General features: G+C 42.9%; 1 protein-coding gene across 2 annotated transcripts in view; it reads left to right on the top strand.

The window, feature by feature from the left end:
- LOC148016528 (uncharacterized) overlaps positions 1-15,199 on the top strand; it is an 86,651-nt gene extending 71,452 nt beyond the window's left edge. Inside the window, exons 4-6 of one of the 2 annotated variants that reach the window (XM_087663640.1) lie at positions 13,644-13,818; positions 13,922-14,054; positions 14,132-15,199. In XM_087663640.1, coding sequence (XP_087519766.1) covers positions 13,644-13,818; positions 13,922-14,054; positions 14,132-14,321 — 498 coding nt within the window. In that variant the 3' untranslated portion in view covers positions 14,322-15,199. The remainder of the gene's footprint in view (positions 1-13,643; positions 13,819-13,921; positions 14,055-14,131) is intronic. The other variant, XM_087663639.1, reaches the window with a different exon arrangement.
- Positions 15,200-15,719: the final 520 nt, after the last annotated feature.

The following is a 15,719-nucleotide window of genomic DNA, read 5'->3' as shown; positions in this document are numbered from 1 at the left end:
CTCTGGGAGTCCATTTGCGATCTCCACCCAGAACCTGCTGTGTGGCCTAACCTCCATAGGGGCATAGACATTGAGGACTGCAATGCACGAGTCCCCAATATCCAATGTGATCCATAGAACCCTTCTTGCCACTATCGGCCCCTGGTCTCGTACACAAGCAGTGAGACTCGGGCCAATAGAGGTGCATACGCCTCCACTCTTGCCGTGGGCGCCTATGGCGTGCTCCCAGTAAGTGTGCGAGCTGCCCGAAAGTACCTTCCCAACCCGGTGCGTCTGGGTGGAGGTGAGCTTGTGCTCTTGCAGAAGCAAGATGTCGATCCGTCCGGCAAGGGCAGGTTGCAACTCTTGCCGAACAATCAACTTCCTGGAACCACGTGCCCCACTGTAGTGGAGACTATCCACATTCCAGGATGCAAGGCGTAAGCTCATGGGGAAACCTGTGACAAATAGGCATCTATTTGGTGTGGATGCTGCTGATGAGGAGGAGAAACTGTGAGGCATGCAAGTGCGCTTTGCCACCGGTTTGGAGGGTGAACTCCAGTCCCCCATGGTGGCCCTTGGTCGGACCATAGGGGTGATAGATGCTCCAAGTGGTACTATCAATGCATCTATCATCCATGCTGAGAGTCGCGACTCTGTACACTGGTAGAAACAGGCCGCCTGTGCCGGGGGCCGAGGCATGCAAGTGCGCTTTGCCACCGGTCTGGAGGGTGAACTCCAGTCCCCCATGGTGGCCCTTGGCCGGACCATAGGGGTGATAGATGCTCCAAGTGGTACTATCAATGCATCTATCAACCATGCTGAGAGTTGCGACTCTGTACACTGGTAGAAACAAGCCGCCTGTGCCGGGGGCCACTCGATCACGTCCCTCGGAGCTCTCCACTGTGGGGGGCGCTCGAAAGATAATGCTCAAGTGTGGGACCTCGGCACCAGCCCACCAGTTAATGTCCATCATGCAACCAGGCCATTGTTGTGCAAACAATGCTAATCCTTCATCTCCCATCCATTGGGAGATGTGATCCGCCACTTGACTCTTCAACTCCTCAATCTGTGTAGTCGTATACTCCCTTGAGTAAGAGGACTGAAGAAAAAAGGCGTAGTTTGGTCCATATGGTGGTGCTAGTAGATGGACCTTGCCCCTCCTTGACTTACGAACCACAAAGATCCCCACCTCTAGAGGTAGTGGGAACTCTCCGCGCTCCACAACTCTCAGGTAGGACCATGGGCCACTGCGGAAGAACTCCTGTGGCAACAACTGTGCCTGTCTCGGGAATGTGTGGTGGGTGGCAGGGGCGGATGAGCTGGTGGTTGTGTGGGAGGGGAAAGACTGCTGGTGCACGGAGGAGGTAGGTGTGTATGGCTCATCACCTCCTGTGGGAGGAGGGGGGGTGGATCTAGGGAGGATCACTTGAACCGGGTGCGGATTAGGGAGGGTGCTCGGTAGGGGGGATGGTGGGAGGGCATGCGATGTTGGGGGGTGGGGGGGTGGATGAGGGGATTGTGGGAACTCATGCGAGGTAGTCTGTGGCACGGGTGGAGGATGTGGGGAGCTGTGGTCCTGCCGGGTGGGACGGACAGGGGGGGTTGTGGAGTGCTCTGCTGAGGGGGCGTCACTCGCCCACCTGTACCCTGCTGATGAGGCTGGGTTTGATGAGCTGGCTGCGCCCCCACCCCCTGCCATCTCCCTCTCTGTCGTCTCTGGACCCGTGTGAAGCCTTCAGCGTCCACCTGCAAGTCTGTCGGCGGAGCCGCCTTGGCTCCGAAACGCGTATAAACTACTGCATGATGCCCAAAATCGTGGCAGCGCAGACACTACCCTGGTTGCCCAGTCACAATGACCTGCTGCCTAAAGGAGTCCTAGCCTGCCTCAATCTCTAGGAACTTGGGATATTCTTAACCTCTTTCACTGCACCCGTACCTTCGGGACTCCTGCTGCTGTCACTGCATCCGCGAAAGACGTGGAAAGGACAGCGCCGAAGAGCCGTCCAAAGTCTTCCACCAACTGGCAATACTCAATCGCCAGGCTGGGGAAAAGAAGGGTGATCGGGTGCCGAAGAAACCTGTTGTGGAGTGCAAATGCCTCCACAGTAAAGCCACTGTACCAAGGGACCATGTATATGATCCCCTTCATGGATACATATGGTGAACTGGCGAGTAACTCGCGAGCTGCGTCCGCCGAGTTGAGCCGGACCATGAAGATCCCTTGGCCCAATAGGACCGTCTCCACGATCTGCGCTCTGCCAATGCGCAGCATGGAGTGAAGCTAGTCCCAAAGCTGGGCCCTGGCTGGGAAATGTCCTACTACCTGACCATAAATCGTTGTTTCCATTAGCTCCGATGGCTAAGAGTTGCTCCTCAGAGAGGACTACGCGCAAGGTGTTTGAGTAGGGGGAACTCGTTGAGTGCGCTGGCGTCTGACCAGAGGTTTCCATTGCGTCTCGCTTCTGAGAGAACTACCAATCACATCGCAGTGCTACCTGAGGGGGGGGAGGGGGGAGTTGCTGTAGATAGAGGGAGCAACTGGAGGGTGGGGGGGATCAATGGCAGGGGGGGGGGGGGGGGGGGGACATTGTTGTTTTTGATACACCGCAGACGGGTCCGAGGTTGCGGACGGGGAAAGCACGCCGCAGGGGGGGGGGGAACGCGAACGGGCGGGGCGGAAAGATGGGGGGGAGAAAACGGCCTGCGATTTGGGGGGATGCGAATAGGCGGAGCGAGAGGCGTGATCCAAACTGGGGGGCGGGCATGATTAGGCGGAGCAGGGGGGTAGAGCCATATGATGTGACGGTGCTGAGCTTCGGATACAAGGTTACCAGGCATAGATGCTACATTAGTAGTCCTTCCATTTGCAATATAAGATAAAGAAATACCGCAAGGGGTGCCAATAGGGTGTCCACTGTCCAAGATTAAAATGGAAATATTTGCATTTTCAGTTTATGGGAATTTTATGCTTGCTGTAATTAGTGTTAAATCAAGTTATTTACCACCCTATCCGAGAAGGAAGGCTAGTTTCATAGTTCAGTTGCTGGGATACCACTCAATCCCTTGAATTGGTGGACCTGAGGCACTTGAGTGAAGGTCAGAAGCTTTGCTCTAGTGCTCAAATTGTATTCAGCTGAGCATTACAGCAAGAATGTTTTCAGATAGTGAGATGGAATCAAGTAGGGATGATGTCTCTCAATCTGAAAATTCACAGTGTTGGGCAAAATGCAACGCCTGATCTTGGACAAGATACGACACATGGACAATAAGCTGATAATGTTGTTTTAGATCAAAACGTGGGTCCTTCTAGGTCTTCATAATCTAATGACCAGCAAGAGCAAGAAGAATTTGATTATCATTTTAAATATCAGCTGATGACAGCAACTAAAATGATTGTGCAATTGGCAAGTTATCCTCAACTCATGCACTTTTTAAACCCCTTAAAGGAGGGGAGCAAAGGCAAGAAGAGGAGCTCTTCTTCAGGAGCTTCGAGACAATAAGATGCACCCAAGGAAGAGCCAGTACAGTAGCGTGATGTTCCAAATATAGGTACTGAGCACAAGCAAATGATGCTAGTGGGGCAATTGATGCATAGGCAAGGCCAACTTGGAAGTGCCAATCCAATGTTTTTTGGATAGGAGGGCATGCATGCAATTATGGGGCAGCCAGGTTACCTCGATGGTGGCACTAGTTTCCATGCTATGGTGGGTTAGGGACTTCATATGGAGATGTATGGTATAGCTCCTTATGGTATGCAGCAACTAATGCGTAGTGTGCAAGGCCCAATGTATCCAGGTATGGTTGGTAATATACATGACCCCATGTATAGCAATGTTAACATGATATTGGGACACAAAGTGGCAAGTTTGGCAACACATATATGCAGCCCATTGTGTTTGGGACTCGTAGTATTGATGCTAGCTATGCAAATGCTTCGTATAATGTTGGTCATGAGGAAAATGCAATGTATGGGAAAATATATCTTGTTATAGCTGGTAGTATACAAATTCCCATGCACAGTCACATTGCAATGATCCAAAGCATGCAAAAGAAAATGTTTTCTTATGCATCTAGTGCTCCTAACATGTCAAGTACACGTGAGGGGCTAGTCAATTGGATGCAATGTTGCATATTAGTTAAGTTGGAATCACAACAATGTGAAAGGACACAAAGTGGCAAGTTTGGCAACACATATATGCAGCCCATTGTGTTTGGGACTCGTAGTATTGATGCTAGTTATGCAAATGCTTCGTATAATGTTGGTCATGAGGAAAATGCAATGTATGGGAAAATATATTTTGGTATAGCTGGTAGTATACAAATTCCCATGCATAGTCACATTGCAATGGTCCAAAGCATGCAAAAGAAAATGTTTTCTTATGCATCTAGTGCTCCTAACATGTCAAGCACACGTGAGGGGCTAGTCAATTGGATGCAATGTTGCATATTAGTTAAGTTGGAATCACAACAATGTGAAAGTATATAGAGCATGGCAATGCTTAAGGGGAAGAAAGGCGACAACCTAGTGGATGCTTCAAGGCAAGCAAAGTTAGAGGTAAAGTTTTCATATGCTTCTTGGTGAAGCTTTAGCATTGTTTCACCAATAGATGCAAAGTGGGTGGAAGAGAATGACTTGGCAGACCATCTTGAGTTGTTGCAGCTTTACCTAGATGCCTTTTAGTTAGAACCGAGTTTTGTTCAGGCTCAGCTAGGTTTACTAGAGCAGGGGTCTGGAGTATTGCCTAATCCTCAAGGGGGAATAGCACTTCCACTCCACCAGTTGTGGACAGCTCTCGTATGTAGTGGATCTCGGATCTATTCACCATGCATTCAAGGTAGTGTGCTGATAGTATGTTTGTCATGAGGTAACTACTCAGTGTATCAGTGACTGTGAGATGTATGAGATGAGTATGAGTTTCACCCGAGCAATGAAACTATACATTTGCATTAGTTTATGATTAGTTTGGCATGAGTTTTTGCCTCAATTTTGAGAAAAAAAATTTGATGAGTTTCAGCTCAGTCTTTGATTAGTTTGAGAACCGTTTATGGTCACTTTTGGGATTGGTTTTGCATCAGTTTTTGTATCAATTACTGATCAGTTTTTGCAATGAGTTTATGATCAGTTTGGGGTCACATTTGCGGTAGTTTATGATTAGTTCTCAAATCAGCAAATGATCAGTTTATGCTCAGTTTTCAATGGTTTACAACTGGTTCCATGAAACAAATATTTGAGAAACAAGATTCTCATATAAGTGCTCACCTTCCACCCATACGAAAGAACAGTACTACGGAGGCATTTATTTTGCCAATATTTTCGCCTCTAACTAGTATCGAGGTCTCAAAAAGTCCATCCTAAGTTACGTAGGGGTTTGGATAATTCCTAGGAGTCTAAGAGTTTACTGGCCAAAGCCCCCTTGGCACCCTTAACTCTTCGTATCCAAGGATCTCCCTATGGAATAACCTCTCCCTATTGGGGTCAACCTCTCCCCATTGGAGTCAATTCAAACTCTTCGAGGTGGCAAGCTAATCCCCCTTGGAAAAGGGACTCACAACTAGCCTTAGGGGATGCCTAGCATGTTAGTAAATGCCATTGATAGTTTCAGGTATGGTTTATGTTGAGAATATGCTTTATTGTTGTTGTGAAGTTAGAACAGTTGAGAAACATAAGTTATGGATGCATCCAATGGATTTCTAGTAAGAGTTCTAGGCTAATTCTTAGTATTATTTGATGTTTATGCTGGTTGGAAATTTTCAGCAAGGTTTGGGGCATGTGGCATGGTTGGATAATAGTAGCTAATGTTGTGACTATGATACCTTACGGAACTTCAAGTGCAGTATGCTTTTCCTTTGGCACAATGTAGTACAATCGAGGACAATTGTAGGGATTTCAAGGGGGAGGTTTGTAACGGGGACATGAAATTTTAAGATGCTTTAATCTTGCTAATAACATTCAATTAAATTATTAATCAAATATGCAAGGTTATTTATCACATGTGATGCACATGGCAGTTATTTCATGGTAACAGGCCAAGAACCCCGAGGATGCAATGAGTGTCAAAGGCAAAAGTTGTAATATTTATGCATGGCAAGTACTAAGTGGTACCTGGTGTTGGATGTGGGCTTAGACCAATTTATTGGTTACTAATGTCAATGGTGATATGAGAGACTAAGCATTAGTTAATTAATTAATGCTTGTCTAAGGGTCAATAACTTTCCAAGGATACTTGGAATATAAACTCACCTAGCCAATTTAATTGTTGGTTGGTGAAATTAATATTTTGAGCACTAGAATAATTTTTAAATTAATTTTCAGAATTATTATTCTAAAAATTAATTAAATAAGTTAGATAATGCTAGAAAATGGAATTAGAAGGCTGTCACTTGGCAAAACTTGCCCATGCAAGTGGAAAAAACGTTTTTAAGGATTAGTGGAAGTCTATTCTAGCCATTGTGAGAGAGGAGAAGGTTGTTAGAGAGCAAAGAGAGACTACTGATATGATTTGTAGCCACTAGGGATCAAGAGTTTGGAGTCCTTTGGGAAGAGGTGACAGCAGCCCAAGGTTCTTTTGGTACAGATGACAACATAGAAGAGGGGGCCAACAATCTTTTTGTGGTTCTAAGCTATAGATAGCAACTTTCATGGCTGTTTGAGCACGGCTGTAGTAGCTTTTCAGCATTTCTTGCGATGAAACTCTGAAATTTCTCTCTAGAGCATTCTCTCTCATCCCCTAGCCATCTCTCAAGTTATCTTAGGATTTTTCAGTAGTTTGAACCATGAGAGGAAGAGATTGCATTCAATCTCTACTGTAAAGCCTAATTTACAGCAAAAATTAGGGTTTTGACAATCGCCTCAGAATGGTGCTCAGAATTGAGGGCCTAGGACTTGAATTTTAACGATTGTAATTGAGGAATTTGGGGCTGAATTTGTCTTTCAAAGGGCATGGTGAAGGCCAATCCCTAAGCGAACAAAGGGGAAAATTGGTTTGGAGGCTTGCTAGTCAGTTTTGATAGCAAGAGGCACTTGGATTAGCGAAGGAGATCAGAGGATCTCAGTAGTAGTTCTTCCATTTGCACAATAAAATAAAGAAATACCACAAGGAGTGCCAATTAAGGGACCAACAGGGTGTCCAATGTCCAAGATTAAAGTAGTAATATTTGCATTTTCAGTTTATGTGAATTTTATACTTGCTATAATTAGTATTAAATTAGGATATTTACCACCCTATCCGAGAATGAAGGCTATTTTGAATGAGTAAGGTAACGCGTCTCGCAGAGGGGGCTTGGGAGTTGAAGAATTTACAGGAAGATCAAGAGCGGGTAGTAGACCCGACTCAGAAGGTACTATCTTCGATGGTGTGTCAAAAAGAATTGGTTGGGAGTCTAGTGTAGCAGATGGCACAACGTTCCTATCATAAAACACTACATCTCTCCATACGATCACCTGGGTTGTTGGAGGATTGAACAAAGGATAGGCTTTTGCCTCAAAGGAGTATCCTACAAAAATCAAGAGATCAGCTTGGGAAGAGAGCTTTCTATTCTATCATTAGAAATGTGCATGTAGGAACAACGCTCGAAGACTCTAAAGTGGGAAACTATAGGCCGAGAGCTAAAGAATGCTTGATATGGAGTCATTTTAGAGATTGTTGCAATGGGACACTGGTTGAGGATGTACACGGAATTACGAACAGGCTTGACCCAAAAGCTCTCAGAAAGCTTTGCTTCGAACAACATAGAGTGTGCCATGTTTATGATTGTTTAGTTTCTTCCTACACTCTATGACTCCATTTTGAGAAGGGGAGTTAGTGGAGGTGAGTTGATGAGAGATGCCACACTCATGTAGAAACTCGATGAACTCGTGGGAGATAAACTCACTACCATTATCACTCCTCATGCAACCGACATGATGACGAGTCTGATTATGCACCAACAATACCCGTATCCATGCAGAGAAGTAGGTGACTGTGTTAGATTTATGCTTTAATAAATACACTCACATATGCCTAGAGAACTCATCCACTATTAAAAAAAGTACAATACGCCGTTCAAAGCAGCAATGGATGTCGTTCTTTAAAAATCAACATGGATCAATCTAAGCGGCGCTTTAGCTCTATGTGTAGGCTGTTGTTGAAGGAATGAAACACAATGCAATTTTGGTAGTTGATAGGCTGTAGAGATATCTCTAGATAGTTTCGGATGTGGAAGGCCCTCAACCATCTGTAGGTGAGATTGCTCATAAAGAGATTTGTATTCGAGATGCCCCAAGTGATAATACCAAAGAGACTTATTGTTTGTAGGATCTCGATTGGTAGCCAAATCTGAAAGCCTCATTGCAAGCAATCACTAAACTAGTCTGAGAGTCAAGGATCTCGACCGCGGTCATTGTAAAAAAGACTTCTCGCCCCAACCGCCAAAGTTGTTGAATAAATAATAAGTTCGCCCCAAGCTAAGAAACATGATAGAAATTGTCTAGGACCTTGGTTAGTAGCAAAATTGATGTGATGACGTGGAGCCTGAATCTTGATCAAGGAGTTATTCCCAACCTGGATACACCTTGGCTACAGGGGCTTGGGTGAGAAAAATGTCCTCGATGGGGGTCATGTGATATATAGCTTTCTTTGTTCACAATCCAAATAGGGAAAGAAGTGCTCAGCTGTGAAGAGTGGGCCTTAGTAGTCACCTTGTCAAGAGATAACTTGCATATATGAATGAGACTCAAATCCTTGGATGTCTATAAAGAGATGAGGTGAGCCCTACTAGACTAGTTAGACAAGTTCTCTAGCATTGAGAATGAAATAGACTATGATAGCTAACCGGTGGCAGTGTGGGTGACCATGTCACTATCCCTAATTTTGGTTGCCACCACCCTATCTTCCTTGCTGGGGGTTTCTCAATTGAGGGGCACGGGTTTGAGCCTTTGATTTTGGCTATGTCTCTTGCCCTTGATTGACACTCGTAATCAAAATGGCTAGCCTTTTGACAATGTTGACAATACCTATTCTTTTTAGGTACATTTTGCCACTTGGGTTTAAGAGATAACTGAGAGGTTCCTTATGACTCACTAGCTTGATTTTTATTTTAAATTGAAGTTGTTGCACCTTCTAAGAAGTGGCAGTGAGGCTCTCCTCTAATGATGTAGGGCTACGAAATTGATTGAACAGCCAAGTGTAACTTAATATGTTACTCAATTTCATAGACGGTAGGCATGGTAGCCTCCTTGGCAGCTTATTCAGAACAACGTGACTTGATCATTATAGGACTTAGGAGCCCTTGTTGTAAAGAACTCGACAAGAAGTCGTCGATACTTAGCCAACTTGACCTTAAGGTCATTGCACTCAATGATTTTGAAGTTTTGAAGTTCATGGTAAGTGTGATATGACAGGTCCTATCTCGAGCCTAATAGCAGTCAGTCAAGTGTGCCCATCGCTTGGATGCTAGGTCAAAGTGCTATAGTTGCAAATGAAACTCAAGGAGAAGATCTTGCATCAACGTGACAATGGCGGAGGCATTCGTAGCCTTCTATGAATGGACAACCTCGTACATAATAAGTGCGGGATTGGGTTGGGGTTTCAATCCCAACACAAGATCCCATAGGTCTTGAGAGCTAACTACATGTCTCATCAGATTCAACCAAGTGGCAATAGCAACTGCTTCAACCCAATAGTAATGAGGCAAGTTTCTTTCTGGCATCAATGCACGAGCCAGCTCTGCGATATGTCTGTTTTTCCACTCAACAACTCCATTTTGTTGCGGAGTATATCTACATGAATATTGTCTTTGTATATCATTTTTCTACAAAAATCAGAAAACTCATTGGAGAGAGTTGTCACCACTTCCTCTTGTTCTCTCTAGATTGCCAACATCTTCTCCTTGTTATGTTTGTGACAATTCAGCTCTTCTTTCAGTCGTTCTTGCTCGTGGAGGGTCCCAAGAAGTTGGTTTTCTGCCTCTAGCGACTCCTCATCTTTCTATGCCCTAGCCTCTTGCAATTCCTTCAGTAGTTGTTTCTTTTGTTGTCTCTCTAAATTACCAACACCTTCTCCTGGTCTTGTTTGTGACGATTTAGCTCTTCTTTCAGTCGTTCCTACTCGTGGAGGGTCCCAAGGAGTTGGTTTTCCGTCTCTAGTGACTCCTCGTCTTTCCATGGCCTAGCCTCTTGCAATTCTTTTAGTAGCCATTCCTTTTGCTGTCTCTCCTTATTATGGAACTCCACATGAGCCTGTGTCTTCACCCTTTTCACCTCCTCTGTGAGCTCCTCTCCAAGGTTCTTTAGTTGTTCAAATTGCTCTTTTATATCCTTTTGCCCCTGTATGAGGCTTGAGAAGTCCATTTCCAGCCCCATTTCTCCCTCTACCTTCTCCACTTATAACATCTTAGGCATTTAATATTCAACCCTGTCTCCTTCTCAACCAAAGCCTTAAATCTTTTAAAGTGAGTGAATACCTCATTTTTCTCACATATAAAGAAAACCCATACTTTGCGAGTATGATCATCAATAAAAGAAACATAATACGTGCAACCACTCAAAGTTGCAATCTTTGTAGGATCTCACACATTACAATGTATCAATTCAAGTGGCTTCTTGCATACGTGCTTTTCACGTGAAAATGCATATCTTACTTGCTTTTTAAATTGACATGCTTCAGATACTTTGTGCATCCCATCAACTCTAAACTTAGGCAAGCCATCTACAATTTGTTTTAATTGCACGTCTTTTAGCCGCTACACATCCACATGACCAATTCTCTTATGTCAAATTTCAATATTAGCCCTAACACCTGAACCTTGTGTAAATATGGTAACATCCATTGCACTTACATCAAGTGTAAACAATCTGCTAGCACGTTTCTCTTTTGCAATTAACTTGCAATCATTTTTAGGATCTTCGACATAACAATCATCAGATGTAAATTGAACTTACAATCCCTATTCTGTCATCTGACCAATAGAACCCAAATTTTCTATAATATTTGGTATATGCAGCACATCAACTGAGTACTTAGTTTTACCATCTTGCATACTCAAATGAGCATTCTCAACATGAGTAATGGGGTGAGGTGTGTCATCCCCTGTCTTCACATAGCCCGAAGACTTTGGATTGTGCTTCTCTCTAAACCACTCTCTGCAAGAAGTCATGTGGTTAGAGGCACCTAAGTCTACATATCATACATTATTCTTTGATAAACCATCAATGTTCATAGTATTCATAAAGTATTGCATAACAAACAACCGTTCACTTCTATCATCATTGTTTCTACTCCTGAATGCATAGTTATCTTATTAACTTTTTCTTTTTCTAATTTCAGCCTTCTTTTTGAAGCAATTTTAGAAATGTGGCCTTTCTAACCACAATGCCACCACTCTTTGTTATCACCCAAATTCTGTTGCCTATTAGAATCTGCAACTTGTCCTCTTCGGCTCCCCCTTCCTCAAGACTGTCCTCTATTTTGCTATGCATCATAATCTTGACCATGATTACTACCTTAGTCTCTACCATGACCTCTAACTTTGCTAGTAGAGTAAAACATTTATTCAGACTTGTTTTTGCTTTGAGAAGAAGAGAAGTCAAAGCCAAGGTTCTTGTCCTCAAGTATTAACATAGAAATTAAGTGTGCAAAGTCAAGAATATCATTCATTGTATTCATAGATGACCTGAAGCTCTTGTATTCATCTCCATGTCCATCTGAACATGCACGCACAACATTATTATCATCAACTACCACATTGATAGATCCAAGAGCTTTCATAATACTCTTGATCTTCAAGGCACAATTATTAATGGATAGGTTTTTTCTTTTTATTTGATTCAACTCTGACTTGAGTTGCAACTTTTTGGCCTTTGTATTTACGTCAAACAGCCTTGCTAAATTCTTCCATGCAATAGCGGGGGTTTTAGATTATTTCAAATAGCCCATCATGCTATTTGTGACATTGATAAACAACTAATGCATAACTTTACTTTGTGTTTTCTCTCAATCTTTCTTAGCCTTTAACTATTCTGTAGCAGCATTTCGTACAGGAACTTCAAGTGCTACTATCATGTCTCCTTCAATGTAATTCCAAATACCTTTGCCTTTCAAGAAATTTGTCATCTTGAACTTCCATGTAGGATAATTGTTCTTATCAAGCATCTTGTTGACAATCTGGCTGAAGTTGTTAGACATTTTGACAAAATAGAAAACCTTGCAAAAACCTGCAATCTACAAGTAAGCTGATATCAGGTGCACTACAACTAGACACATAGTCTTTTTCACCGATTGCACAACAATAACTGCAATCTGCAATCTGTATGCAAATGCCTTTTGTGTTTGCAACCTAGGAAACACCTGAAATGTCACAGATTCAAAATTTATAACCTATATATCTGTAAATGGCGGACATATGCGAAATTATAGTATACCGAAACACTATTTTCGAGACCAATAGTAGGTCTAGAACAGAGGCCAAAACGACCTCAGATGCCAAAAATCACAGCAGATAAGGGCTAATTTGTAGTATATACACTGTTCTTCCTACTCACCAAGTTTCGTTGCAATCGGAGACTGCAACCTTGCCAACCTCAAAAACCTTTTGTAGCTGTAACCTAAGATAAATCGAGCAAGGTGGAAGAGCTTCTTACCGGTTGCTCGCTTGGTTGCTTCCATGTTCATGCCATCACCTCAGTCTTCAATCATGAAAACAAACGAGGGGGGAGAGAGGTGAAGCACTCAAGAGCATGCGCGCATGCACGCGCGCGCACACACACACACACACACACAAAATAGCAATTGAGACTTGAGAACACAGAGACATAGGGCTGAAATCTTCTTCTTTCTTCTTTTTCACATAGGAACTAAGTCTACAACATGATAAAATACTAATATGAAAGTACCACAACATATGTACACGCGGTCACTAAGTGTGAACCCACTAGAAAAGAAGAGGTGGCAAATAAATGTGCCATAACCAAGGATGGACTACGTGGGGGTAGTCCAGCTGCAGAATCACTTGCGTATCCTTATGTCAATCACCTAACACGCCAATGAATAATATCGTGCCACATCATCAAGGTAGCTAGTGCATGGTAGCTTATGTAGAGCTCGACATCTCAACAAGCCTGTCTATTTATAGAAAGTTTGGGGCCTCCCAAATTAGGGTTTGCATGTGGAACATTGAAACTCTCTAGGACGGCGCTTCTTTTTAAATAAGGTCAAATTTATTAGTTAAATTGAATTTTGGGGCTGTTTAATGAAGGCTAATGATTGTTTAGCTCAACAACTTCTTTGTATGCTTTCGTGTTCCATCTTCTAAGACTTTGACCTTATCCCAACTGTCATCCAAGCCTCCTACCCTAATTTCCTTGGCAAACCAAGTTTTAAATTGTTCTTCAATCTGTGTTATGACTTCTCTAGAATCACTTTCTGTGGTTCAGATTGTTGTACCTGCTTGGTAGTCTTGTCTTCGCATTTCTTGATCTAGCTGACGTGCTCTTCCAATTCCTGAACTTACTTCCTTGTTCCCTTCAGCTCCTCCTTTAATGTTTTGCTTTCGTGTTGCTGCTGGACCATATCCCACAGAGAGAGAGAGAGAGAGAGAGAGAGAGAGAGAGAGAGAGAGAGCGCATTACCTTTCACGAAAAAGAGAGCATTTCCTAAACTTGTTTGTTTAGAGCATCTATTTGGCAGAACAGCATGAGGAATGGTCCTGTTTCGAGATTCTTCTTTAGCAGACTTAGCGTGACAGGACCAAAACCAGGGAAGGAACTGCTTGGTCTGTGGAAAGGGCTTTATGGTCTCCATGGTGTTGAGATAGTCAATGTCACTCAGAATGATGGAGAGATAATTGGGACAAAGGTATTAGGTATGAAGCTTAAGGAAAGCTATCGAGTAGACCCTTGGTCATGATGCTGTCTTTGTTTGGTTAATGTGATGTGCCAATTGTCTGATTTTTCGGTGTGGTGCAGGTGATCCAAATGTTCCTTGTGGTGAAGTCACTTTTAAAGCAGATATTTCCTCCGAGTCTATAGAGGTTCCTCATTCTTTGCAACAGGAAGTGAATCTGCAACTGAGAAATAGGGAGTTCAGGATTCTGAAGTTGTAAGTCTTGATGATGATGCTCTTATAGTGATCATGGTGTATTTGAGTTAATCACCTGTCATATTGTGTTGGGGCAGGTATAAGGGCTTTGGGCGTATTGCAAACCATAATTTCGAGGATCCTTTATGGCTACCTGGTTTTTTTCTTGTAAGTCAGAGTGGCAGTATAGCCTTCTTATGGGGGCAAATGAACTTTGTGGTTCCCTTTGAAAGGCTGGACTTGGCAGCATTGTACCAATCAGAGAAACATCTGGCCGAGGTTGCATAGGACAGGTCACAGCCCTTCTCCAAGGTCAGCTGAGTGATAAGCATGGGACTTATAATGCAAACCCTCTTCCTTATAATTCTGTGGGTTCTGTACACAATCTTTTGAAATTTGGCAACTCAGCAACATAAATGGGATTTTGGTCTGCAGTAAACCTAATACTTGAGATGCCACGTGTTAGTCTTTGCATCTGATGCCATTGCTTGACGCCCATCAGAGAGCTGATAGGTTTGAAAACCATCTCGGCATAGATAGGCTTGGGAAGGGGGATACGATGATACCACATGCAGAGATGCGAGTGTGTGTGTCTCATGATGAGGAGGCCAAAATCTATACTGGACTCTGAAGGAGAGGAAGCTTTAATGGCGGTTGTTTTTATTTGAACTTTGGGAAGAAGGGAGATGGTGGAAGTTGAGATATGCTAGCACTATGGATTAGAGAGATAAAGATATTGGACAAGGTGTGAGGATGTACAATAGGACCTTGTGGCTATGATACCACATGAATAAACTATGGAGGGTATGAGAGAGAGCCATTTATAATATTAGCAATATACGATTTTAAAAAAAGAATATTGATTAATACTAAAGCAAGTACATGAATTTATAGCTTTTCAGCTTGCACACCTTCCCTTCTCTTTTCTTATGGGATACATTCCATCCATTTGTGTACTTCATCTTTGATTGCGACCTCATCCATCCACATCTCTTAGACCTTGTTTCCATAAGCATCAAATATGCTAATAGAGTAGTGCACAAGTGTGTGCAAAGTGCATAAGGTTGTGCACAATACACATATGCTTAATGCTCTAGGGATAGTGCATTAGAGGGTATACAAGGTGAGGGTTAGTACAATGAAGTACACTAGGATGGAGAGTGCAGTACAAGTGGTGGTGGTTCTATGGGTTTGGGAAACATTCTTTGTTGAACCATACTTAAGTCTTTCTTGTTGCACATTGAAGAGGACTTGAAATTTGAATCAGTGTTTCTTCATAGCTTTGAGAAAATAGAAGTAAAACTATGTATTTTTGGGAAGATTTGTTTCCTTATGTAATTTTTTGAAAGGCTTATTTGAAACTTGAGTTGGCTCTAGGACGAAGTGAACCTGTCCTTTCTGAAACATTGTCTGATCCTCTTTCAAAGGTTTAAAGTACTAGTACCTCTAAATAAGGGGGATTGGTAATATAACATTATTCATACACAATGCTTATGTGGAAGGTAGATAGGAGGGTCATTGTTAAGCAATTTATATGTATACTCCAGCATGAAATTATTTATAGTGATGTACTTTCGTTAACCACATTGAATTAACTTTTAGAACTCCATTATTCTTGAGTTAGTAGTGAAATCTATATATAATATAAATGCCCAAAATCCATGCAAGTGGCTCATAGAATTGTGA

This window comes from Lygodium microphyllum, chromosome 23 (assembly GCF_053477565.2).
Source record: "Lygodium microphyllum isolate KBCC chromosome 23, Lygodium_microphyllum_v1.1.10, whole genome shotgun sequence".
In the NCBI taxonomy this organism is placed as follows: Eukaryota; Viridiplantae; Streptophyta; class Polypodiopsida; order Schizaeales; family Lygodiaceae; genus Lygodium; species Lygodium microphyllum.
Note: the sequence above shows the minus strand (reverse complement) of the source record. Positions and strands in the feature narration are given on the sequence as shown.